The following is a 25294-nucleotide window of genomic DNA, read 5'->3' on the forward strand; positions in this document are numbered from 1 at the left end:
TTAATAGAAATTATAATGAAAATAAAATTATTTAATTTGGAAGTTGACTTATATTCAGACTTCTGTAGACTGATGTCTAGACTGTAGTTTTGACTACCAATATGGCCATATACATGAGTAAACCATGGTGTTACTGTTACCATGGAAACACAAAACCAGACAGTATAAGGTGTTCACCTGCATCTGTATCTAGCTAGAAGGGGCATATCCCAGCAGTCTTGTTTTTTAGTTTATTTCGACAATAAATAACAAATGCACAGCCAACAGCCATGCATACATTATACAATCATTTGTAGGTTGACACAATAAAGTTTAAAAAATGTTTTTCCATTCTGGACATGATAGTGGCAGGTCTAACACAGCTTGAATCATAAAATACATAAATAAATAAAAAACAATATATATATATTAGTGCTGTCAATAGATTAAATTCTTTTACTAATTAATCTCACAATTTTCTGTAATGAATCTATATTAAAAATAGCATTTTTCTACATAAGACCGGAGCTTGTAACAGATATTTACTTGAGTAAAATCATGGAATTAATGTAAAATCAACACAAAGAAAGTATATTTAGATTCAAATACTATTTTAATAGCTTTCTTTGAATACAGTTTCTCTCCTGTGAAATACAAATGTTCAACAAAACCATCAACATTGACTCAGCTAGACCTCTTTCTTATATCCGCGGCGCTAAAATTGAAGATTTTTCACTCCATAGATTAATCTAGATACATTTATTTTAATGCTTTAATAAATTTAAATTAATCTCCAGAGTTAAAGCATTAATTTTGACAGCCCTAATTTATACACAATATAAAATGAGCTCACAGATCACATCAGCTCAAATAAAAATACTTAGTGTAAAAGGAGTCGTTTACTCGGCCATGTTACACAACATCCAGCTCTTTACCTTAAGCTTGAAAGACTCCTATTTCCTGTTTATTGATGACGTTGTTGATCAAAAGAGTTCTTTCTTCATACTGGATACCAGCAGCTCCGGCTAGTTTGCCATAAAACTAATGTAAAGTCAATAGGGCCGCGCTCCAGTCTGTACAAGCCCTGAAATAAACGCTGAACTTCACTGTGTAGTAGGTTTCAGAGCTTATTTCAGAGCTTATTTCAGAGCTTGTACAGACTGGAGCGTGGCCCCATTGACTTGAGATTTGTTTTGTGGCTAACAAGCTGGAGCTGCAGGTGTCCAGTATGAAGAACAGCATGGCTTGTGCTGAGAAAGGACTCTGGCAATCGACAACATCATTGGTAAGAAGTTGCTAGGGGTCCAACATTTGTGACATACCCTTTAATGTGCATGTAAATACACCCATTGTGTCATCCTGAAGATCTGTCATCTCTCTCGGTCTCGCTCTCTCGTCTCATCCTCCCTCAACTACTGTCCAGGTCCCCAGAGACCACAGAACCCAGTGTGGAGTTTGATGTCTCCCTATTGGAGGAAACGGAGAACCTGCAGGCCAATGAGATCCTCTGGAACAACCTGACTGCTGACAGCTTACAGGCCATGTTAGTTATTGTACATCCATCTATCTGTCTGTCTTTCCTCCTTTACCAAGATTACTAATAAGCTGTTTTTACAGAAGCTTAACCTCTTACGCCCTAGCCATATTTTCAGATTATTTGCCTAAAAATACATACCTAAGTAAATGGAAGATTGCTCCACTTCTACAAGGTTCCTTTTGCATATTCTTGGTATCTAGGGTCATCTATGGACCTCAGGGAATGTATTCCCAGTGTCAGAAATATTGTGTCTTGTTACTATGCTTGAGTAAATTGTAATGAACCAAAGGAGAATATCAATTATTATTATTATTAATGTTTTTTCCATCTTTGACTGTGAATAACACCATGCTAACATTGCCCGAAAGTGAAGAATTGCCACTGAGCTCATTCAGCACCTTCATGAGATCAAGTGTACTATAAATCTAAGCAAATGAACAAAGGGCAGATTTACAGGGGCGTTTGTAGATACAGTACTGAATTTTGCCATCCGGACACTTGCTATTTTAAAAATGAATATAGTATATCAGGCCTATAAACAATGTTATTATGGCCAAGTCATACATCTATTGATCGGCCCAAATCCCCTCTTTCCAATGGCAGAGTTAAATCTGGATTTAGTACCACCAGGCGCCCGTTACAGGGCAGAAAAGACTGTGAATTAAATCTACTGTAAGTAAAGTTACTTTTGTATAATGTCCATAGCTCCGCCATTATTTACCGGATTGAGACACGTTTTTTTTTCTAGACGTTCACAGAAAGGTACATAAACAATATATGTCGTATTTTATGGCAATAACGTTGAGGTTTGTTCGAACCGTAAGATATAAACACGACAATCATGTCAATATCTCTAAGAGAAAAATAGTTGGACTTCTGTAGTCTGCAGCTGGGTAGTGTAGTTTTGTGGAATTTTGACGTATATCAAAAGCCCTGGGTCTCCTCTTTCTTAGGACTACAACGATTTCATGATTGCTTCCTTTATTTGCGTCTAAATCGTCCATTTTCTGGTGCAATGCGCAGAGATTATTTTAAGCTAATTTAGCTAATAACACTTAAAATCATTGGTAAACAAACGTAGTGCTGAAAATATACAATTTAACTGCTGTTTTGATAGGGTTAGGGTCTTTACTCTTGGCTACATTTGAAAAAGAAACTCAATATAACTTAATATGGACTGTATTGATCTATTTGTGATGTGAAATAAATCTTGGATCGGGCTTAACATCTTTGGGTGCCACGTTGTTTCCGGGGCCCATCTATTCAGTGCCAGCATTAAACTAATGGAGTCCTTCACCTTGTTTGTAGAGCTATAACTATATTCTATGGATACAATACTATGGTCATTTGACACCGAGTTTCTTCCAGTCAAGATGCAAAAAAGAAAAAAAAATTCCATCCATTTGTTCCCGTTTTATACCATGGTGAATATAAGTATGGTTTTAGAGCGGTCTAGGGTCATTCCTGGGAGGCTGGTAATAGCATGCAACGTATATTATACTAAATGCATTGGCATTGTCCCTACACACGCTACAATAAAAAAATCAAATGCATATGATAGGTATTATGTTCCATCATGAATGCATGAAAGGGGGGGGGGGGTCGTTTTTTTGATGCTCTGATCGCCACCAACGGCATACGTTGTGGAGTAACGTTACAGTAACACTTTCAGATCGCAATGAAGGCATGCTCGGATCAACGCAAGATTGATATCATAGCCCTTACCTTGACTAGGATGTGCCCCAAAAAGAATATTCCAATGATCTGATCGCCATTCCAAGTAATTATGTCCATCGTGTCGCCAACATAATCCATCACAAAACACGGATCGGGAGTACTTGATTCTTCTCAACAACCGCTTCACTTGCCCGACAAAGAAAAGTCTGCCCGGACCCATATAATCGACGCACAGCCCAAGACACAATGTTTCAAAGGGTGCTCGATACCGCCGCCTGGTAGGATGCGGCCGGTACTGCACCTTCGGAGTCCCAGTATGTCTTTTACAGGCAACATACAGCTCCCTGACATTGAATAGGGTATTAAAATCGGAAAAAAAATTAAACGACCCAGGAACGTATTAACACATTATTGGCACTCAACGGTTGGGGCTCAGAAACGTGTTAACACAGCTAAGTGGCGTAGTGGGCAAGGCGCTCGCCACTAACGCAGGAGATGCTGGGTTCGAGCCCAGCTCTTGGCGTTGCTTCCGGCTTGGCTGGTTGTTCATACTAATACAATTGGCAGTGTTAGGGGTGGGAAAGCCGGTGGGGGGGGATCGGACGTTGTGGACAGCGACTCCTACAGGTCGGTTGGTGCGCCTGTACAGCAGAATCAGGAAGTATCGGGGGCAGCGTGAGCTTCCCACGCGTTACTCCTCGCCACTGAGAGATCACGCTGTACAGGTGAAAAGATGCGACGGCTGCCTCCTTGTGTACCGGAGGGGACACGTGATGCATGTCTTCATCCACATTGCAGCCGACCAGTGGGAGGCATGGTCTACCAACGTTCGAGACAGGGGAGGGAAGAATTGGATAATACGAAATTGGGATGGGAGAAAAAATAGAAAAATGGGGAGAAAAAAGTAGATAAAAAAAAATAAAAGAAACGTGTTAACACGTGAATGGCACTGAAAGGGTTAAGAGGTTAAACACATGTGGAGTGTTTCCCCATAATGTGACGCATCCCTGGTGATGAAACTGAAATGTACAGTATCCTTTTAACCGTGACCTCTGACTCCTCTCTGACCGCTGACTGTGACTCCTCTCTGACCCCTGACTGTGACTCCTCTCTTACCTCTGGCCCTGACTCCTCTCTGACCCTGACTCCTCTCTGACCCCTGACTGTGACTCCTCTCTGACCCCTGACTGTGACTCCTCTCTTACCTCTGGCCCTGACTCCTCTCTGACCCTGACTCCTCTCTGACCCCTGACTGACTCCTCTCTTACCTCTGGCCCTGACTCCTCTCTGACCCTGACTCCTCTCTGACTCCTCTCTGACCTCTGGCCCTGACTCCTCTCTTACCTCTGGCCCTGACTCCTCTCTGACCCTGACTCCTCTCTGACTCCTCTCTGACCTCTGGCCCTGACTCCTCTCTGACCCTGACTCCTCTCTGACTCCTCTCCTCTCTGACCTCTGGCCCTGACTCCTCTCTGACCTCTGACTCCTCTCTGGCCCTGACTCCTCTCTGACCTCTGACTCCTCTCTGACCTCTGGCCCTGACTCCTCTCTGACCTCTGACTCCTCTGACCTCTGACCCTTCTCTGACCTTTGACCCTGACTCATCTCCCACACACTTGTCTCCAGGTTGAAGTCGACGGCAGATGAGCTGGTCTTGACCCAACAGAGTCTGAGGAGTAAAGAGGAGCTGGTCACCGACCTGGAGGGCAAAATAGAGGAGTCGGCCAAGAGCTGGGAGAGGAAATCAGAGTGAGTCACCGTTTCTGTTGACAGTCGGGTTGTCCAGGTACGTCAAGCCAGCACACATTCGGTGAAATGGGCCTTCCTGTTGAGTGAGTTGGCCTTCAAAATAAAAAAAATGTAATCTTTTAATAAAAATGTTGCAAGAACAACATGCTAAACAGGAAGTCCCATTTCACCTTATTTGTGTTTTCATGACACACCTGAGCAATCAAGCTCTCCACCCATGCAACATTACCATCATCAGCAATATGATAACTGCTGTCATTACTGCCATCGGCATCCTTATCCATCACAACAAAATCTTCATAAAAAGTTAAAACTTCTATGCTTGCGGTTGTTCGGGAGGACCGGTCTGACTTCCATTCAAAGTCAAATTACTTTGACACGTCGTGGTTGAACGGGGAAGGCTGTTTGAAATATTGCAGGGGAATGAACTTGAGAGGAAATCTGAGTAAGTTAACAAAACAATCAACATCAGTATTCCCCCGCCGGCGTTGTGGAGGAGGACAGAACCAAGCTGGTGACAGCAGTGAGGGAGAGGGAGAGGGAGAGGTCTTACTCGGCACATTCCTCAAGTCAGCAGACCCTCCTCCACAGAGCCACCAGAGAGACAGGTGACCCACTGTAGCCTTTAGTGGCCATCGGACTGGAAGTGTTGAAAAGCCGAGAGGCAACATGTTGGCGCGCTAGCAGGCTATGTTACCATAGGAGGACTAGGGATGCACCCATTGTGAAATTCTGGGCAGATAAGATAAGATATTCCTTTATTGATCCCCCTGGGGAAATTCGGTATCCTAGCAGCATGGGGGAGGGGGGAGGGGAGGTACAGGTAGTAGAAGACATACAGGTACAGGTCACAGAATTATAGTACAGTGGAGAAGTAAAAATGAAAATAGAATAAAAAGGCAGTGTAAACAATATACAATATAATTAAAGCCTGATACTGATGTTTAAAATAAATATTTGGCCAATGTTCATACTACACATGTTCATACCACACATGTTCATACCACACATGTTCATACCACACATGTTCATACCACACATGTTCATACCACACATGTTCATACCACACATGTTCATACCACACATGTTCATACTACACATGTTCATACCACACATGCGCACGGCACCCGTTGCCCTCTTATGCCGTGGCAGAGTCGTGACAGACGTTCGGTTGATAAGTCAGTGCATCCCCATAGAGGACCCAGCCAAAGCATGGCGCGTTGGAAGTGGGACCCAGTTCATGTTCACACTTCACACCATTCTGAGAAGGCCTGTGTGCTGCTGCTCTGAAACCTTCTGAAAGCCAGTGAGGAAACCAAGACCTCTGTATCCACCTGTCAGTGTGATCACTACCAATAGTGATCTAAAATTATTACTTAAATCCCAGTGTTCTTAAAGGAATAATTCTGAATATTGAATGTCGGTTATTAAAAAAAAAGAAAATTATAATAATTATGTCTTTATTTTCAAATAGATACTTGTCAAAGTGGAGGAAGAAGTTTGTAGATGTTTGCGATGATTATTTAATGGAATTCTATGGATAACAATCTGACCACAATTGTTATTATATAACAGTGTCTCCCCATGGATGAAGTCGTAGCGGTGGGAAATCTTTGCATGTATGCAAGAAAAATTATGTGTCTCTCTCATAGCGTGCCCTGCCAGGAGGGTTCTATGAGTCTGCCGGCACCAGAAGGGCTCTCCAGGCCTCAGTACATACAGTACATATTTGTGTACAGTAATGAGTAGGGAAACGTCTGTTTGGCTTATGAGGTCCTAAATTAAGGTTTCTGAAATTTTGGAAAATACGCTTTTATTAAACATAATACAAGTATAAAAACAATTATTGACACACTATATCAACAATCACCCGTATACAGTGAAATCACATAACACAAACTATCCAATCCAAAAGGTCTGTAACCCATGCATCCTCCCACTCCCTTAAAATTGTGAAGCACTTTGGATAAAAGATATAAATGCACCATTTTCCCACTCCCTCCCTGTCAAAGTGGTCTTTGAGATTGACAGCTTTTGTGCGTAATGGTAGGGAGCCTCCAGGAAGGGGGGGGTTCAGCAAGGTGATAGACAGCTGAGGGGAAGAAGCAAGCTGTCTGTGGTTGAGGTGTCTGTGCTGCATGCTTTCCTCAGACACCATTGGTGCTGGACAGCCTCAGTGGTTTTCACCACCTTCTGCAGTTCTTTCCAGTCTGAGGCAGAGCAGCTGCCGTACCAGACTGTGATGCAGTTAGTGATGCTTTCTATCTGGCGTCGGTAGGAGTTCACCAGAATCTGAGGACACAGGTGGGCTTTCCTCAGTCTCCTTAGGAAGAAGAGGCGCTGGTGAGCCTTCTTGACCAGGGTCGAAGTGTTGAGGGCCCAAGAGAGGAAATTTGGACACCCATAAATGTTATTAAATGTTATATTATCAGGTGCAAAGTTTCATGTTTCTATGCTTTACTCACATTGTGTCATATTGATATGAAGCGTCTGTAGCTTAAATAATATAAATGTAGTTCCTCAAGAGACCGAGCTTTGATGAATGTTTGCGTTGCTTAGAACGTTTGGACACAATCACATTTCACGACAGCAACTTCTCCATGAAAACATGTCACATTTACGAGGCCAAAGACACCCAGCAGCAGCACCGCATGCACATAGGAGAGACACTGTATAGTTACTTTACCAGAGAGAGACTTTGGTTTCTCTACAAACGTTCTACATTACATTCATCCTCCTGTTTCTATGAATGGATGGTAAATACACTGCATGTATATAGCGCTTTTACATAATTATTTTTACATTTAGTAATTTTGCTGATGCTAAAGAGATGTACAAGTTCTGTACAACAAGTCAGCAGGAAGGGTACAACTCTGTCAGCTAAGGGTAAGTGATATTGTTCGTCAAACGGTATCAAAGTTGATTATACACTTGAGTGCAGACTAGTATAAACATATTAGCATAGTAGGTAGTAGTCTAGGCACAGTAGATTACTTGGTAGCAAAGTGTATAATAGTAAAAGACAGTACGAAGGTTAGTAGTTTTTTTTTCTTTTCCTTCAGATATTGTTTGAAGAAGTGTGTTTTTAGTCAACAGTGGAACATTGGGCGGGTTTCGCCTGTCCTGACTGTGGTGGGAAGTTCATTCCAGCATTGTGGAGTGAGGACCGAGAATAGCCTGCTAATAATGCTTTTATCCAATGTGCTTTACAACTTATGCCTCACATTCACCCATTCACTCACCGACAGCGGAGGCAACCATGCAAGGTGCCAACCTGCTCATCGGGAGCAGTTGGGGGTTAAGTGTCTTGCTCATGGACACTTTGACACGCTGCAGAGAGGAGCTGGAATCGAACCGGGAACATCCCGGTTACCAGGCGACCGCTCTACCTCCTGAGCCCCTTTTTCATCTAAGCTGACAAGTCTCTTTGTGGTAAAGAAAAGTAACTATATAATTGACAGTAGTCAGATTATTTTCTTATCCATAGAATTCCATTACATCATCACGGCAGACGACTCAGTAGGCAAACAACAGGAGATTGTAATCAAACAGCAGGTGAAGTGGCCAGTGAGCTGTGTTCTGTGGCATTGTGCCATATAGGTAGGAATGACTCGTCATGTTGATACTGTGTGTTTGTGAATGCGTGCCCTGGGGCCAGGGTTGCCAGATGTATGATAATTATCCTATTTGTACAAATATTTTGCCTGTGGTAAACGCACACACACACAGATGGCATGGCATGCACACCGATACTGTATTTAAACGCAAGCAGCGGCACTCGCACACCCATCTGGCAACACTGCCTGGGCCCCTCAGCTAGACAAGGGATTAGAGACACACACACACACACACAGAGGATACACCAGGCATCCTCCTGTGTAGTCAACACCTTAGCCCTTGTAACTCATAATTCACAGATTGAGCTACTGTATGGAATTTGGTTTTGTCCCACAACTTCACTGAGCATTCTTGTTTTTAGCTGCAACCAGCATATAGCAGATATTTCCCCACTCTCTAGCAGTCACAAGTTTTGCCCTAGGAGGCTGAAATTTGGCATGGAGGTCAAGTGTGTGTGTGGGTTTGTGTGTATTCATACTAATTGGATGAAAGGGGGCGTGGCAATGGGAGTGGCCTATCGCAAAAAGGTCAGCTATTTCGAATTTGTGCTTGTTTTGTAACTCTTATGCTAAATGTTTAGGAAGACATCTTATGTCGACAAACGCATGGAAAAACACAAACAAACATGAAGAAGACAAAACATGTCTGTGATGTAATAAAGGCTGGATTAGAAGTGGATGGAATGAAACGTACAGTACTATGTAGAAGTCTTGGGCCACCTGAGGACATTTGCTTTAAAGCTACAGTATTTATCTGGGAAGTAAGTGTTTTATTTTCTCGTGAGAGCGCTAGAAGAACACCGGTTTAGTTCCCAAATGTCTCCTCGGGGAACTCCAGCCATTCCATGTACAGATTCATTGCATGTTCTGAGTTTTTTAAGTTTCACCAGCAGAACAGCCAGTTAAACTTTTATGTAAAATGTACTTTGCTACTATATACTACTATCTACTATGTACTATGCGACTGACCCTATACTACTACCTACTATGCTAATATGTCTATACTACTATGCACTCAAGAGTGTAGCACTCAAGTTCGACACTGTTTGATACCACTTACCCTTAGCTGCCAGAGGTGTACCACTCCTGCTTATTGGAGGAGTCAACTAAAGATGTAAATCTAAACTGAATGAGGTGTTGATTAGCTGAACCAGGTGGTGCATTTGAACAAACCCATGTACAATATGTGGAATGAAACTCGTCATACTGTGCCTTGTATGCAAATTGGAGCTTGTGTCTGATGTCTAGCAGCAGAAATTACAGTATTACAGTATTATCCTTATTATGTTTTCGATGATTATTGAAGCGATTGGCCTATATTCACTGGGACAACCTGGCTTTGAACACTTGGGTGGACACTTGGCTAGGGGTATTATGGAGGATGTTTTCCAGGCAGTTGGGATATGATGCTAGTCCAAGGAAATTAGAAACGTAGTTTGGATTATAGAGTTGGTTGACAGAAGCCTGTTGTACTCGGGTGCACGGCCCTCTGTGTCAAACCTGGAGAAGGTGTTCAGTTCTCTCACTGTCCTCTGTGTCAAACCTGGAGAAGGTGTTCAGTAGAAGGTGTTCAGTAAAGGTTTTTATTTTTTTCACGCCTTGCGCAGGTCTCTGTCATGGAACCGATTCTTTATTTTAGTTATGCATTTTCTATAATTGTTTGCTCGCTATGGCTACAAAACCTAAAAAACACAATACAAACCAGTTCAAACTAGAGTGACATCAGGGCATCTCTTTTTGGGAGTTTTGTATTTGGACATTGACTGCATGTTCGCATGGTGTCGGTGTGAAAATATTTGTAATCCTTGTCCACTTTTTTCTCCCATTTTCTATTTTTCTCCCATCCCAATTTCGTATCATCCAATTCAACCCTCCCCTGTCTCGAACGCTGTTTCTTGCCTCCCACAAGCCGGCTGCAATGTGTGGACTAAGTCATACATAGCACGAGTCCCCTCCGATACTCGAGGTAACAGCAGTCGCATCTTTTCACCTGCGCGGCGCGATCTTTCAGCGTCAGGGGTCTGCGCTTTGGAGGGGCGCTGCCCCCATCGCTTCCTGATTCTACTGCGCAGGCGCATCAACCGACGTGTAGGAGTCGCTGTCCACAACGCCCGATCCCCACCCATCAGTTTCCCACCCCCTAATATTGCCAATGTGTATTAGTACGGACGACCAGCTAAACTGAAAGCAATGTGGAGCGCTGGGCTCGAACAGGCGAACCCAGCGTCTCCAGTATTCGTGGTGAGCGCCTTGCCCACTGCACCACGTAGCCGCCCAAGTGATTTTAATCTTGTAGTCACCATTCAAATGTTATTTATCTTAAGACAAACCGATTGGGTAGGATGTTTTCACTTGGCCGAATGGAAGCGGACATGACCGGTTAGCCTTCGGGAGAGGTGTTAGTTGGACAATGCCTAGGCTAACCGGCCATGTCCGCTTCCATTCATTGTGCTAAGCTAGGCTAACGTGCAGCCAGAGAGCTTTCTACTGAACGTACAGAGAGGAAACTGGTATCTATCTATCTTGTCTCTCTCTGGAGTTCCTTTAAAGGGGAACTATCTTATAAATGGCCTTTTTGAGTGTTTAGCATTGTTTCCTAGCTATGTGAACTTATATTAATATGATCTATGTCTCAAAATTCTCATATTGGCGCATTCTTCCAATTCTCCTCTCACAATATTCACCCTCACTGAACTGAGTCATTTGAAAATGTGCGCGATATGTGATGTCAGAGAGACACCGCTGCATGTTGAATGAATGAATGAATGAAAACTTTATTAACAGATTGCAGAATGGGTACAGTGCAGTACAGCTCAATACATACAATTGTTAAGGGGATGCAGACCAGAGAAAGACTTTCGTCTTGTTTCCACCAGGGTCCCCCATTTCCAATTCATCGTAACATATATGACATACATGACATACAGATAGACAGTACTGCTACATCTATACATTTATGACATATCAGATTTGCAAATACAGTACTGTTTGTGATACAAAAGTGTCCAGAAAAGGAGTGTATATACATTTGGCGTAGAAACTGTACATTGGAGGAGGTTGGTGGGGTGGGGTTGGGTGGGTTGGGTGAGGGCTGTACATTGGAGGTGGGGGGGGGGGTAGGGGACACACACACATTTTACACTGTACATTGGAATATTGACAAAGCCTTACTTGGTCATTTACTGTACAACTAGGTTAGGACATTTGTAGGGGCCAGTTTCGAATTGCAGTCTCACGTAGGTGTTTTTTGAGAGTGTTTTTGAAGGTGGGTAGTGATTCACATTCCTTTACAGCTTTAGGCAGGGCGTTCCACATTGATGTGGCATAATTGCGAAACGTGTTTAGTCCCCGAATCTGGGTTTTACATGATTTGTGGAGCTCCCTCTGGTGTTGTGATCGTGGTATTCACTGACCTTTGGGAAGTATTTTGACATGTACATGGGTACCTTGGTCGCGTAGTGTATCTTGTAGACCAGGCCCATTGCAAGTTGCTGTACTCTGTCGTCTACTCTAAGCCATCCTAGGTTGTCAAAGTGGGCAGGGGTGAGGTGGGTTCTAGGAGTCAGGTCAAGTAGTAGTCTGACTAGCTTGTTTTGAGATGTTTGTAATTTGTTTTTTAGTGCCTTTGAGGTGCTTTGGTACCATGAGGTGCAAGCATAGTCGTAGTACCCTTGAATGAGTGCTCCTGCTAGAGTCTTCAGGGTATTCTTGTTTACCAGAGAGGAGATCCGGTACAAGAATCGCGTTCGTTGGTTGACTTTTTTTATTACATTGGATGCCATTTTGTCACAGGAAAGATTAGCCTCTAGGATGGAACCCAGGTAGGTAATTTCATCTTTCCTTGTGATAATATTGTCACCCACTGTAACCGAGAAGCCGTCGGTCTTGCTGAGTTTGTTATTTGAACCGAAGAGAATGGACTCTGTTTTGCCCATGTGTAATGATAGTTTGTTGTCGGCGAGCCATATGCAGATTTTGCTTAGTTCCGAGCTGAGGGATTTTTCAACCTGTAACTTGTTCTTGTCAGAGACCAGCAGGGCTGAGTCGTCCGCAAACAGGAACAAGTTGCAGTCACAAGCTGACGACATGTCATTTGCATAAATTAGGAATAGTAGCGGTCCTAGTATGCTTCCTTGTGGAACACCACAGCTCACTGTGAGGGGGGGGGATAGGGTACCGTTTACTTCCACCATCTGTTCCCTCCCCTCCAGGTAGGATTGTATCCAGCTCACTGATAAACTATCAAAACCAATTGCTTTTAGCTTGTCAATCAGAATGGTGTGATTGACAGTGTCGAAGGCCTTTTGTAGGTCCAGCATGACCATGCCGCAGTATTTGCCCGCGTCCACCTCTTGTTTGATGTGGTCGTTCAAGTAGAGAAGGCATGTGTCAGTGGAGTGGGATGTTCTGAAGCCAGATTGGAATTCGTAGATTAGATTTTTTTCCGCGAGGTACTTTTCGATCTGTTCGTATACTATTTTTTCCATGACTTTCGAGATGGATGTAAGGACAGGGTGTCCGCGGGACCTTAAAAAGTCTTAAAAGGTCTTAAATTCAACTATCAACTATTAAGGCCTTAATTTGTCTTAAAATGTCTTAAATCCGACTTTCGGAGGTCTTAAAAACATGCCATGTCATCTTATGTTTCATTGTGAAATCTGGGGGGAAACTATTAACGGGAGATATTAAGTCAGGCTTTTTTTTTTCTTTCACGCAAACGGTACGCAGTGGGGCGGAACCAATTTATGGTCCTTAATGTGTGTCGCCGTCGGGAGCTATTTCAGAACACCGGAGCATAGGTAACACGTTATTCAAGCCGTAGCGATAACGCTGACGTTTAGTTTAGTTTAATTGATTTGTATTTATTTGCACTCGTTAATTTAACATGGGAAAGTGCAAATGTAATGAGAACTGGCTCGAAAACCCTCTGTTTGCACCGTGGTTGGACTCCCAGTGAAAGACATGTACGAGGCCCGCTGCAAACTCTTCAAAAAGGATTTTAAACTGGGAACGATGGGAATAAAAGCAGTCGAGTCACATGCACAGCGCTAAGCATGTTACCTCTACAAAAACCCGCCTGCAGACAACTTCAATATCAAATTTATTTTCGACGCCGACACCGTCCACATCAACTGTTCAGGGACAGGTAGGTCTACCACCAATTACATCTGCACCTGTCCGGGTAACGTTCGGCTCCACGCCAACCCTTGAAGCTGAGGTACTGTGGGTTCTAAATACGGTCGCAAAGCATCAGTCCTACAATGGAAATGAGGGACTAGGAGAGGTGTTTCAAGCGATGTTCCCTGACTCTGTTAGGATCTATGCGTAACAGTACTGTATATTTGCATATCATGTATGTCACAAATGTAATGGTAATATATACCTGTATGTCATGTATATCCCTATGCCATAAATGTCATGTATGTTGTGCATGTCATAAATGTCACTATGAATTGAAAATGGGGGACCCTGATGTAAACAAGACAAACGTCTTTCTCTGGTCTGCATCCCCTTATTATTGTGTGTATTGAGCTGTACTGTATTGTACCCATTCTGAAATCTGTTAAATAAAGTATTCATTCAACCAAACTACAAAAACAAAACAACTGGATGAATGAAAACTTTATTTAACAGATTGCAGAATGTGTACAATACAGTACAGCTCAATACACACAATAATAAGGGGATGCAGACCAGAGAAAGACGTTTGTCTTGTTTACATCAGGGTCCCCCATTTTCAATTCATATTGACATACACAACATAGAATAGATAGAATAGAAATACTTTTATTATCCCGTGGGAAATTTGACACTGCAAATCGCTCAACATTTAAACATTTAGACAGGACAGGTCACGAATTAGAATAATAACACAAATCAATCAAGTTGCCTAGGATAAGGTAGAGTAAAATAGAATAAAAATGAAATAAAATATACAGAAATAAATACAGTAAAAACATACATGACATCATGACATTTATGGCATAGGGACATACATGACATACAGGTATATACTGTAGTACTGTTACATTTGTGACATATACGATATGCAAATAATATACAGTACTGTTACCCAGAGATCATAACAGAAAATATTATATATATATGATGGGGATGAGACTGTACATTAGGAGGAGGGGGGGGGGGGGGGGGTTGGACATTTACAGTGGCCAGTTTCGAATTGCAGCCTCCCGTAGGTGCTCTTTAAGAGCGGTTTTGAATGTGGGCAGGGGTAAAGTGGGTTTTAGGAGTGAGGTTAAGCAGTAGTCTGACCAGTTTGTTTTGTGATGTTTGTAATCTTGTTTTTAGTGCCTTTGAGGTGCTTTGGTACCATGAGGTGCAGGCATAGTCGTAGTACCCTTGAATGAGTGTACTGAGAGTACCCATGATTTTTGCCATTTTGTTATCGTGAAATTGGTATTAAATTTAATTCTGAGTGGCATTAAAAAGTCTTAAAAAGCCTTAAATCTGACTGGGCTAAACCTGCAGATACCCTGAAGGATAGAAACAGGGCGGTAGTTACCCGGGTCTAATTTGCTGCCCTTTTTGTGCAGGGGTGTTACTCTCGCAATTTTGAAGTCCTTGGGGACGTGTCCCTGTTTTATGGAGAGGTTTATTATGTGTGTGATGACTGGGGTGATGGCTGCTGCTGAGTCTCTGAGGAATTTGGAGGGGATGTTGTCATGGCCAGTGGCCTTGTTTGGTTGGAGGGCGCTCAGTTTTTTGAGTACCTCATCTGTAGTTACTATTTCCAGTTTGAAGTCGTCTTTGTGGACGCCTAGGTTCATGTAGTATGCTACTATGTGTTCTACCCCATACTGCCCTGAGTGGGAGGGTAGTTTGTTTACCAGTGTTGTGGCTATGTTTGTGAAGAAAGTGTTTAAGTAATTGGCTACATCCAGCTTGTCTGTGATGAGCGTGTTGTCCGTCTTTATGTTTATGTTTGAGAACCTGGTTTTGAGTTTTTTACTGCAGCCTAGTTGATTGTTGAGTAATTTCCAAAGTTCACGTGGTTTATTTTTGTTTTCCTCGGTTTTGTCATTGATGAAATTTTTTTTAGCAGTTTTGATCATGGAGTTTACGTAATTTCTTAGTCTGTTTCTTTCTAGTTTGAGTTCAGTCACGTGGTCTTGGAGTTCACTGCTCGTGCTTTTGGTAAGCTTTGACTGACTTTTACGAAACTCAGAGCATTTTTTGTCTCTGGCTTTCATAGCGGTCAGTATTTCAGTGTGCATCCATGGCTCAGCGCGATTTTTTACCCTGGTGGTTCTTAGGGGGGCCATTTTGTTTAGTATTGATGAAAATTTGGTTTTGAAGCCAAGCCAAGTTTCTTCAACCAGTGTACCATTGAGTTCATCTGACCAGTCCAGACTCTCCAGTTCAAGGTTAAAGGCCTCGCTAGAGTAGGTTTTGAGGTCTCTAGATGTGACTGTTTTGTGACAGCCAGCCTTTAGTTTTAGCTTTTTGCGGGTACAGAATATCATGTAATGATCACTTAACCCGCATGCTATAACCCCTTTACTGGAGATCTTGGACTGAAGTGTGTGGCTCAAGTGTGTGGCTCACCGCGCAGCTCCCTTGGGGGTCATTGGGTGCGGCGTTAATAGGGTCCATTACCTTGCTGTGAAATTACTACAAACTGTGTTCAAGGCTACTCTTCATCAAAAGCCCAGTTATATCAAAATAATCTCATCCCAGATGTTAAAACCGAATCCAAGATGTGGTAACTTTTTTTTTTACAGTGTAGGAAGCCACCAGTAAATGATATCTCTACCAGTAGCAGATTACTGGTTTATAGTCCAATCTAGGATCGACTCGCACGCCGATTTCTCTACCTCTTTATCTCTGTCCCTCTGTTTCTCTCTCTCTCTCTCTCTCTCTCTCTCTCTCTCTCTCTCTCTCTCTCTCTCTCTCTCTCACACACTCATTCTCTCTTCTTTATTCTCTCTGTCTTCCGTTTTGACCTTCTATCTGCCCTCTCTTTCTCTCTCTATCTGACACGCTCTTCACACACTTTCACTCATCCTGTCTGACATCTGCCTGACTGGAGCTCTGCCCCTCTCTTCATCTATCTCTCTCTCCCTCTCTAACTCTCTCCCCCTCTCTCTCTCCCTCTATCTCTCTCTCCGCCATCTCTCCCTCTCCATCAGTGCAGAGTTGCTATTGAGGCAGAAAAATTCCTTGAAAGAGTTGAGGCAGAAAGACAGTCTGGTTGTCAGTCCATCTCTTTCTAACTCCAGATCTCCCTCTCTCGTTATCCCTCCCTCAGTGCGGTGTTGCTACTGAGTCAGAAACAGTCGTTGGAGGAGTTGAGGCAGACAGTCCAGCTGCTGTGTTGCTCTGAAGCCAAGCTCAGCGCCCAGAAGGACCTTCTAGAAGCCAAGATGGCCGACACGCAGGGGAAAGAGCCACCGCCGGTCGTCAACTACGAGGACGACGCCCGCTCCATCAACTCCATGGTAACTATGACGAACTATGATCTCCTATCATGAACCAGATAAGGGCCGGAGTGGATTCATATTCAGCTCAGGAAAGGCAAGATGTACATGGATACCGAACCCATTTTCTTATCCTAGAACATTTGCTGGATATGACAATGTTTTTGTACCAAAACCTTGAGGGAAAACCCAACTTCCTGAATTGATTGAATTGAACTAGGCAACTACCGTAGTTAGTTCTCTTAACTAGGCAATCCTAGACAGTCTAGAATCCTGTCCACCTGTTTTGGTTTACTTAACACTCTGGACTTCCTGGCGCACACCAGTTGAGAACCATTCAGATGGGCCTTGAGAAAATACAAATAAATTCTTCATTAAAGATGCTATAAATAAAAGATAAAATGAAATGTATGTAGAGTAATCATGAAGAAAAATCTACAGGGCTTTTAGAAAGGTGCAGAATGAAAGTAGTGCTTCCCCCCAAAACAATTATTGATTGATTAATTTATCATTAAAATAGGTTTTGCACTTTTACAAAGTTTTAAAGGGGAACTATTTTACTATTTCTTTCACTATTTGGGCACTTTTACACAATTCCTGTGAGTCTATGGAACACCTCTGTAATATATATATATTTTTTATTCATTGTTTTGTATTTCTAATCAAGTCCTCAAAAACAGCATTTTTCTACCTCAAGATCTCGAGCTGTTTTGAGCCTGGGCTCCAGGTCTAGGTCCAGCCACTGTGTGCAGCTCATCCTGCACCTCTCCATTATCATGCAGCAGTGTCTTTCTGACATCACAAATCATCACATTTTCAAATGACTCAGTTCAGTGAGGGTGAATATTGTGAGAGGAGAATTGGAAGAATGCGCCAATATGAGAATTTTGAGACATAGATCATATTAATATAAGTTCACTTCACATAGCTAGGAAACAATGCTAAACACTCAAAAAGGCCATTTATAAGATAGTTCCCCTTTAAACAGAAGCTATTGGACGCCTAGTAAACTGGCCAGACTAAAGTTAAGGGACAGTGACATCTGCTGGAGATGTGAGAAGGAGACAGGCACTTTACTATGTTATACGAATGTGAGAAAGTCCGGAAAATGTGGGATCAAATTGTGATATTCCTGAGTAAAGTTTTGAATGTAAAGGTGAATAACTCCCCAATGGCATGTGTTTTGGGTATAGTACCGAAAGAGATTAAGCTGCCTAAATACCAGGGAATGTGGTATAGAATGGCCATGATATCAGGGTGTAGAATTGCCTTACGACATTGGAAATCACCCATTGATATTACTTTTAAAGAATGGATGGAACTAATGTTCCGGACAGCATCATATGAAAGGGTAACATATAGAGTCGCAGGGAGAGAGGATATCTTTGCTGAGGTATGGGACAGTTTTCTACACCTGACTGAACGGTCTGGGGACGAATGATTAAGGTGGGGTTTCAGTATTATCAATGATGAAGGTGAAAAATGGGATCTGACCTGATGGTACATATACTTCATATTGTATTATGTATGTATATGCATTAACGTATATGCATCTTGGTTATATATGCACATATAGTAATGTTTTTTAGTTTTTTTTTGTAAGTACTTTTTTAATTTCCATGTCTGTTTTTGGTATGTCTGTATAAGTCTTTTGTGTGTTTTATATGTCAATACGAAAAAGAAAAAAACAAATCTTGGACTTTGCATATTATGCTGTTGAAAGATGTCTCTTGAATATTTGTAAGATTTGTGCAAAAATATAAAAAAAAAATATATAGGTTTTGCAGGTCCAAAATTAACGTTGTTGTTGCAGGCATGTATCCCTTCCCTACTTCCCATTCCCCCACGTGGAATGCACCTGATTGGATAAATGGCATGCTGGTGCTCTAGTGCGGCATCTAGTGACTGAATGTTATCTATAGCACCTTTAATTAAAATAATGAAATGTATCCTGTAATAATACTTTTCTTAATCAAAGTGAATCGGTTTGGCTCTTGGTCAGTAGCTGCTCATATTTTGCTGTCTCATCTTCTCATCTTGCTCATTCATTCTCATTCATTTATTCTTGTATGAGTCTGTGTCCCACAATAAAATGGGTTGAGAACCACAGCTTTAGCAGATGAGTCTATTGTAGTACCAGAGAGTGGCTAGAGAGGGCAGTGTCGGGACTCAAATAATGTATGTTACAGTAAATGTGGGAAAACTGAGATTTTGCACGTTTCCCATGATATATGCACATTCCCTGTCAGGTGGATAAATGTGAGCTTTTTGATGCCAATAATCTGTTAACCCTTTCACTGCCGCACTACCAAAAACAGTTAACCCTTTCACTGCGACAATACACAGAATGTTAACCTTTCACTGCCACACGACACAACCGTTGGTTGTGTGATAGTAAAGGGTTAACATTCTGTCGTGTGGCAGTGAAAGGATTAATAAGGCAGTTTTTCCCACATTTTATGCACGTTTGCTTATAAACATTAACCTTCTGTAAACCTTAACCCTAACCTCAACCTCACTGAAGACGTCAAGCCTGACCCCAAACTAAAATAGAAATCCCTTGCTGATTAAAGGCTCCTCGTGCAGCTGTGGTGTGTTTTACCGACCCGACAAGGGATGTTCATTTAATGGATTTAGTTTAACCCTTAAAAGGCGACCGTCGGTTGTGTGATAGTAAAGGGTTAACCTTCTGTCGTGTGGCAGTGAAAGGGTTAACCGGCTGTCGTGTGGGAGTGGAAGGGTTAACACATTGAGTGCCAGCCACAAGAAATCTCGTTATTTCATGCCATGCGTTGAGTGCCAAGGATGAGAAATCTCGTTATTTAATCGTTATTGCTTTTATTAGCGATATCCATTCATTTTTCATCAATCTAGCCTCACGTTACCATTGGGAGTGTCTCAATCTAGCCTCAGGTTACCATTGGGACTGTCTATGAGCTCGAACAGGGAAAATACCGCCCCCTATCGTCTCCCGGATGGTAATGCACCCATTGGATTGGACTCAATGAAAATAGATGAGAAAATAAAACTCCCGAATCCACATTTTACTTCTCAGGCATGTAACCCGAGACTACTGCAGTCATTGCCGACCCTCAGAACAGCGTGGAATATGTGTTTCGAGTACCTAACGTTGGATCAATAAACGCGATCGATATTTGGAATGGCGATCAGGAATTGGAATAATCTTTTTGCAGAACATCTGATGTGAGATAAGGAATCTATGTTACCAGTCTTGGGGTAATCAGATGTTTTTTTCACAGCGGATCACAACGTGTCCCCTATGTGTGTATGCGTGTGTGTGCGCTGACCAGGAAATAGATAATCGATTTTTCAGCCCGCTTCTCTAGCGTGCATAAGTACACATACTATCGATAATCTAGCATTTATTTGAAAACTATTCATAAATAGGCCGAGAAACGACAACGTGTTTTGTGTATTCCACTAAAGAGCTATTATCATGGAATCTTTTTATTTTTTTTGGAAATTTTCAAAAACTTCGGTTTTTCAAAACGGTATAAAACGGAAATGTACCGTCAATCCGTTTCGTACATGTTGACTGCAAGCAAGTCATTGATAAGCGACGGGCGTATTAGACACATAGCCATAATATAGAATATAGAAATAGCTCCGTGAATATCATGAAATATCGGAAGATCTGTCTCAAATGGCTGGCATTCAAGCGATAAATCGTGCGCCCCCTGCTGGCACTCAAAGTGTTAATATACATTTGACAGGAGAAATGCCTGAGTTGCCTTCAATGTACTCACAACTAGCTGTGTGTGTTGTAGGACAAATCAAAGGACAAGACGTCGAAGTTTGACACGCTGCGTCACTCCATCGCTGGCATGATCAGAGCTCCCAAATCTGTCCTGGGATCCTCATCGGTAAGACTGTGTGTGTGGGGGGGAGGGGGGTTACATATTTATGTGCATACATGCATACTGTGTGGGTGTGCTGCTTCCGTTTAAATACAGTATGTGTGTACATGTCATAAATACAGTATCTGTGTACATGTCATAAATACAGTATTGTACATGCCATAAATATAGTATCTGTGTACATGTCATAAATACCGTATCTGTGTATAATGTCATAAATACAGTATCTGTGTATGTCATAAATACAGTATCTGTGTATGTCATAAATACAGTATCTGTGTACATGTCATAAATATAGTATCTGTGTACATGCCATAAATATAGTACCTGTGTACATGTCATAAATACAGTATCTGTGTACATGTCGTGCATACTGTGTGTGTGTGTTTACCACATGCCTGTATCTGTCTGTCAGTCTCTTGTTTTTGGCCCATGTGGTCTGAATAAATCACAACATTCCATATGAATACTCCTGCTTGTCTTCTGACCCATTCCAGCAATTCTTTGACGTGATCCCGACCAGTGAAAAGCCTCTGTCAGAACAGGAGTGGTACCACGGGGCCATCCCTCGCACCGAGGCCCAGGAGTTACTACGGCAACAGGGAGACTTCCTGGTCCGAGAGAGTCACGGCAAACCAGGAGAGTACGTCCTGTCAGTGTTCTCTGATGCACAGAGACGCCACTTCATCATCCAGTTTGCTGATGTAAGTTTGTCTTCTGCTTTGTGTTGTTATTATTATTATTCATGATAGCAGTAATAGTAGTAGCATTAGTAGTAGTAATAGTAGTAGTATAGTAGTAGTAGTAGTAGTAGTAGTAGTAGTAGTAGTAGTAGTAGTGGTGTAGTAGTAGTGTAGTAGTGGTAGTAGTAGTGGTGTAGTAGTAATAGTAGTAGAGTAGTAGAGTAGTAGTAGTGGTGGAAGAAGGAGAAGCAGTGGTGTCACCAGGGACTCACTAAAACGCCTGTCTCCTACGGGTGTCATGCACCGCACCCAATGGGTGGTTAAGGTGGGGTAGGTTCATTAATGAGATACCAAGTTTTTAGGGAGTGCCGGTGGCACCACTTCCTTACATAGTTTGTTTTCTTCTTCTGCTTAATATTACTAGTAGTAGCAGCAGTAGTAGTCAAGTCAAGTCATCTTTATTTCTATAGCACATTTACAAATTACTAAAGCCATGATGATAAATACACTAAAATTACAGAAAAGGTACTATACAATTAAGAAAAACAAGAACAAGGTGCAATATAAAAGAGACAAGAAATTTGATAAAAAGTCCAGAGTAACCGCAAAAGTGGCAGGCTAACTCTGGTCAAAGGCCAGGGAAAAGAGGTGCGTTTTGAGCAGCGTTTTAAAAGCCTCTAGGCTCTGTGCAGATCTGGGCAGTAGTAACACTTCATTATATAGTTTGCTGATGTACGTTTTCTTCTGCTGCTTGGTATTAGTAGTAGTAGTAGTAGTAGTAGTTATAGTAATAGTACCACTTCCGTGTTTTTCCTCAAGGAAACTTTCAGTTAGGTCGACATTGAGTGAATGGGAACAGCCATCTCCTTGTAATTTAAACAGGTATTACCTTGGATGGCAGAATAATTTAAACGGGTATTACCTTGGATGGCAGAATCATCTGCAATGTGTTGCATTGTTAACTAGCTAACGTTTGATATATTGGTTGGTGTATATTTCCTCAGATAGCTGGTACATTTAGCTTCTCCATACATTTCACATGGGCTTCAATAGAACTGGCACCAAAGTCTGCCACCAAGCAGAGCATAGAACGCTGGTATTCTGACGTGATGACCCTTCCTTCTTTTATAGTTTCCTTGGTTTTTCCTCTTCTGCTTAACATTACTAGTATTAGTAGTAGCAGCAGTAGTAACATGTCATTATATAGTTTGCTGACAAGTGTTTCACATTACAGATTCCATATCATCATTCATTCGATTCATTGCAGGAGGAACAACTGGGACCAAACAACAATGATTATCATACATTCTATATAATACGTTGATTTCTCTCTCTCTCTCTCTCTCTCTCTCTCTCTCTCTCTCTCTCTTTCTCTCTTTCTCTCTCTCTCTGTCTCTCCCCCTCTGTCCATCTCTTCCTCCCTCTCTCACTCTCCATTTGTCTCTCTTTCTCTCTGTCCATCCCTTCTCTCTCTCATTTTCTCTCTCTCTCTCTCTCCCTCTCTGTCCATATCTTCCTCTCTCTTTCACTCTCCATTTGTCTCTCTTTCTCTCTCTGTCCATCTCTTCTCTCTCTCTCGTTCTCTTTCTCTCTCTCTCTGTCTCTCCCCCTCTGTCCATCTCTTCCTCCCTCTCTCACTCTCCATTTGTCTCTCTTTCTCTCTCTGTCCATCTCTCTCTCTCTCTGTCTCTGTCTCTGTCTCTGTCCATCTGTCTCTCCAGAGTCAGTATCGTTTTGAGGGGACAGGCTTCCCAACCATCCCTCAGCTCATAGAACACCACTACACCACTAAGCAGGTCATCACCAAGAAGTCTGCGGTTGTGCTGCTCAACCCGGTCATCAAGGTAAACCTTGTATTGTTATGGTTCTGTAGCTCAGGAAGCTGACGGGGGCAAGCCGCTGTCTGTAGAGAGGGTCACTCCCATTGGCTGTGTGTGTTGACTGACGGGCCGCTGTCTGTAGAGAGGGTCACTCCCATTGGCTGTGTGTGTTGACTGACGGGCCGCTGTCTGTAGAGAGGGTCACTCCCATTAGCTGTGTGTGTTGACTGACGGGCCGCTGTCTGTAGAGAGGGTCACTCCCATTGGCTGTGTGTGTTGACTGACGGGCCGCTGTCTGTAGAGAGGGTCACTCCCATTGGCTGTGTGTGTTGACTGACGGGCCGCTGTCTGTAGAGAGGGTCACTCCCATTGGCTGTGTGTGTTGACTGACAGGCCGCTGTCTGTAGAGAGGGTCACTCCCATTGGCTGTGTGTGTTGACTGACGGGCCGCTGTCTGTAGAGAGGGTCACTCCCATTGGCTGTGTGTGTTGACTGACGGGCCGCTGTCTGTAGAGAGGGTCACTCCCATTGGCTGTGTGGATTGACTGGCGGGCAGCTTTTGAAAGTGTTGTTGTGTGAGAAGCTGCCACAGAAGTTCTTGCAACCGTCATGGAAGAAACCTTGATCTTTTTCTTCATTCCTTCCTCAGTTTTTTGTACATTTCTCAGTTTTGGTGATTTCTCAGTGCAAATTGATGTACGCAATCCTCCAAAGATGGTGACCATTCTCCGTAGCAACGTGTAGCCAACCATCTAACTCCCCACCCACTTCCTGCACCCTGTTCCTTATCACTCACACCCCAAGCACATCTTTGGCAAGGCACTGACCCTGCTCTCTGACCTCATTCATTCTGATTAATTCATTCTGATTAATTCATTCTGTTAGATTAATTAATTCTGGTTCATTCATTCTGATTCATTTTCTGATTCATTCATTCTGATTCATTCATTCTGATTCATTCATGCAGAGTTTATTTTCCTTAATTTTCTTTCACTCAGTGTCCAGAATATAACTAGTGTTGTTGTGTTTTTCTCAGGATAAGAAGTGGATTCTGAACCATGAAGATGTGATTCTAGGAGAACTACTAGGGAAGGTGAGGACTGATTGTGAGGATTAGGATGTTGATGATGATGATGATGATTATGGTGGTTGTGTTTTATTTTATTCAAATGTTTTCATGATCCAAACAAATTTTCAGGGCTATTTATGTCAGCAAATCTGAGTTTTCTTTGGTCCAGAGAATTAAAACGTCTCAGTTTTTATTTTTGGTAGTGTTTACATTTGTATCACTGATTGGGACTTTTAAGTAGAATATGTTCCATCCAGTAGTTCTGTCCTAATATCCTCTTCTTGGATGTTCTGTTTTCCAGGGCAACTTCGGAGAGGTGTTTAAAGGAACGTTACGCGACAAAACACCAGTGGCTGTGAAGACGTGTAAAGAAGATCTGCCTCAAGAGCTCAAGATCAAGTTCCTCTCAGAGGCCAGGTAGAGCATGCATGATTATATTACATGATGGTATATATTATGGTCTGTCAGGTAGAGCATGCATGATTATATTACATGATGGTATATATTATGGTCTGTCAGGTAGAGCATGCATGATTATATTACATGATGGTATATATTATGGTCTGTCAGGTAGAGCATGCATGATTATATTACATGATGGTATATATTATGGTCTGTCAGGTAGAGCATGCATGATTATATTACATGATGGTATATATTATGGTCTGTCAGGTAGAGCATGCATGATTATATTACATGATGGTATATATTATGGTCTGTCAGGTAGAGCATGCATGATTATATTACATGATGTTATATATTATGGTATGGTAGAGCATGCATGATTATATTACATGATGGTATATATTATGGTCTGTCAGGTAGAGCATGCATGATTATATTACAT

At 42.3% G+C, this 25294-nt stretch overlaps 1 protein-coding gene across 3 annotated transcripts in view; it reads left to right on the forward strand.

Moving 5' to 3' along the window:
- fer (fer (fps/fes related) tyrosine kinase) overlaps positions 1-25294 on the forward strand; it is an 82075-nt gene that overhangs the window by 40595 nt on the left and 16186 nt on the right. For all 3 annotated transcript variants that reach the window (XM_084324408.1, XM_084324407.1, XM_084324409.1), the window contains 8 exons: positions 1403-1522; positions 4820-4942; positions 16829-17018; positions 20786-20881; positions 21373-21579; positions 23280-23402; positions 24415-24471; positions 24749-24864. In XM_084324408.1, coding sequence (XP_084180534.1) covers positions 1403-1522; positions 4820-4942; positions 16829-17018; positions 20786-20881; positions 21373-21579; positions 23280-23402; positions 24415-24471; positions 24749-24864 — 1032 coding nt within the window. The remainder of the gene's footprint in view (positions 1-1402; positions 1523-4819; positions 4943-16828; positions 17019-20785; positions 20882-21372; positions 21580-23279; positions 23403-24414; positions 24472-24748; positions 24865-25294) is intronic.

The sequence above is a fragment of the Notolepis coatsorum genome (genome assembly GCF_963971535.1).
Source record: "Notolepis coatsorum genome assembly, chromosome: 11".
Lineage (NCBI taxonomy): Eukaryota > Metazoa > Chordata > Actinopteri > Aulopiformes > Paralepididae > Notolepis > Notolepis coatsorum.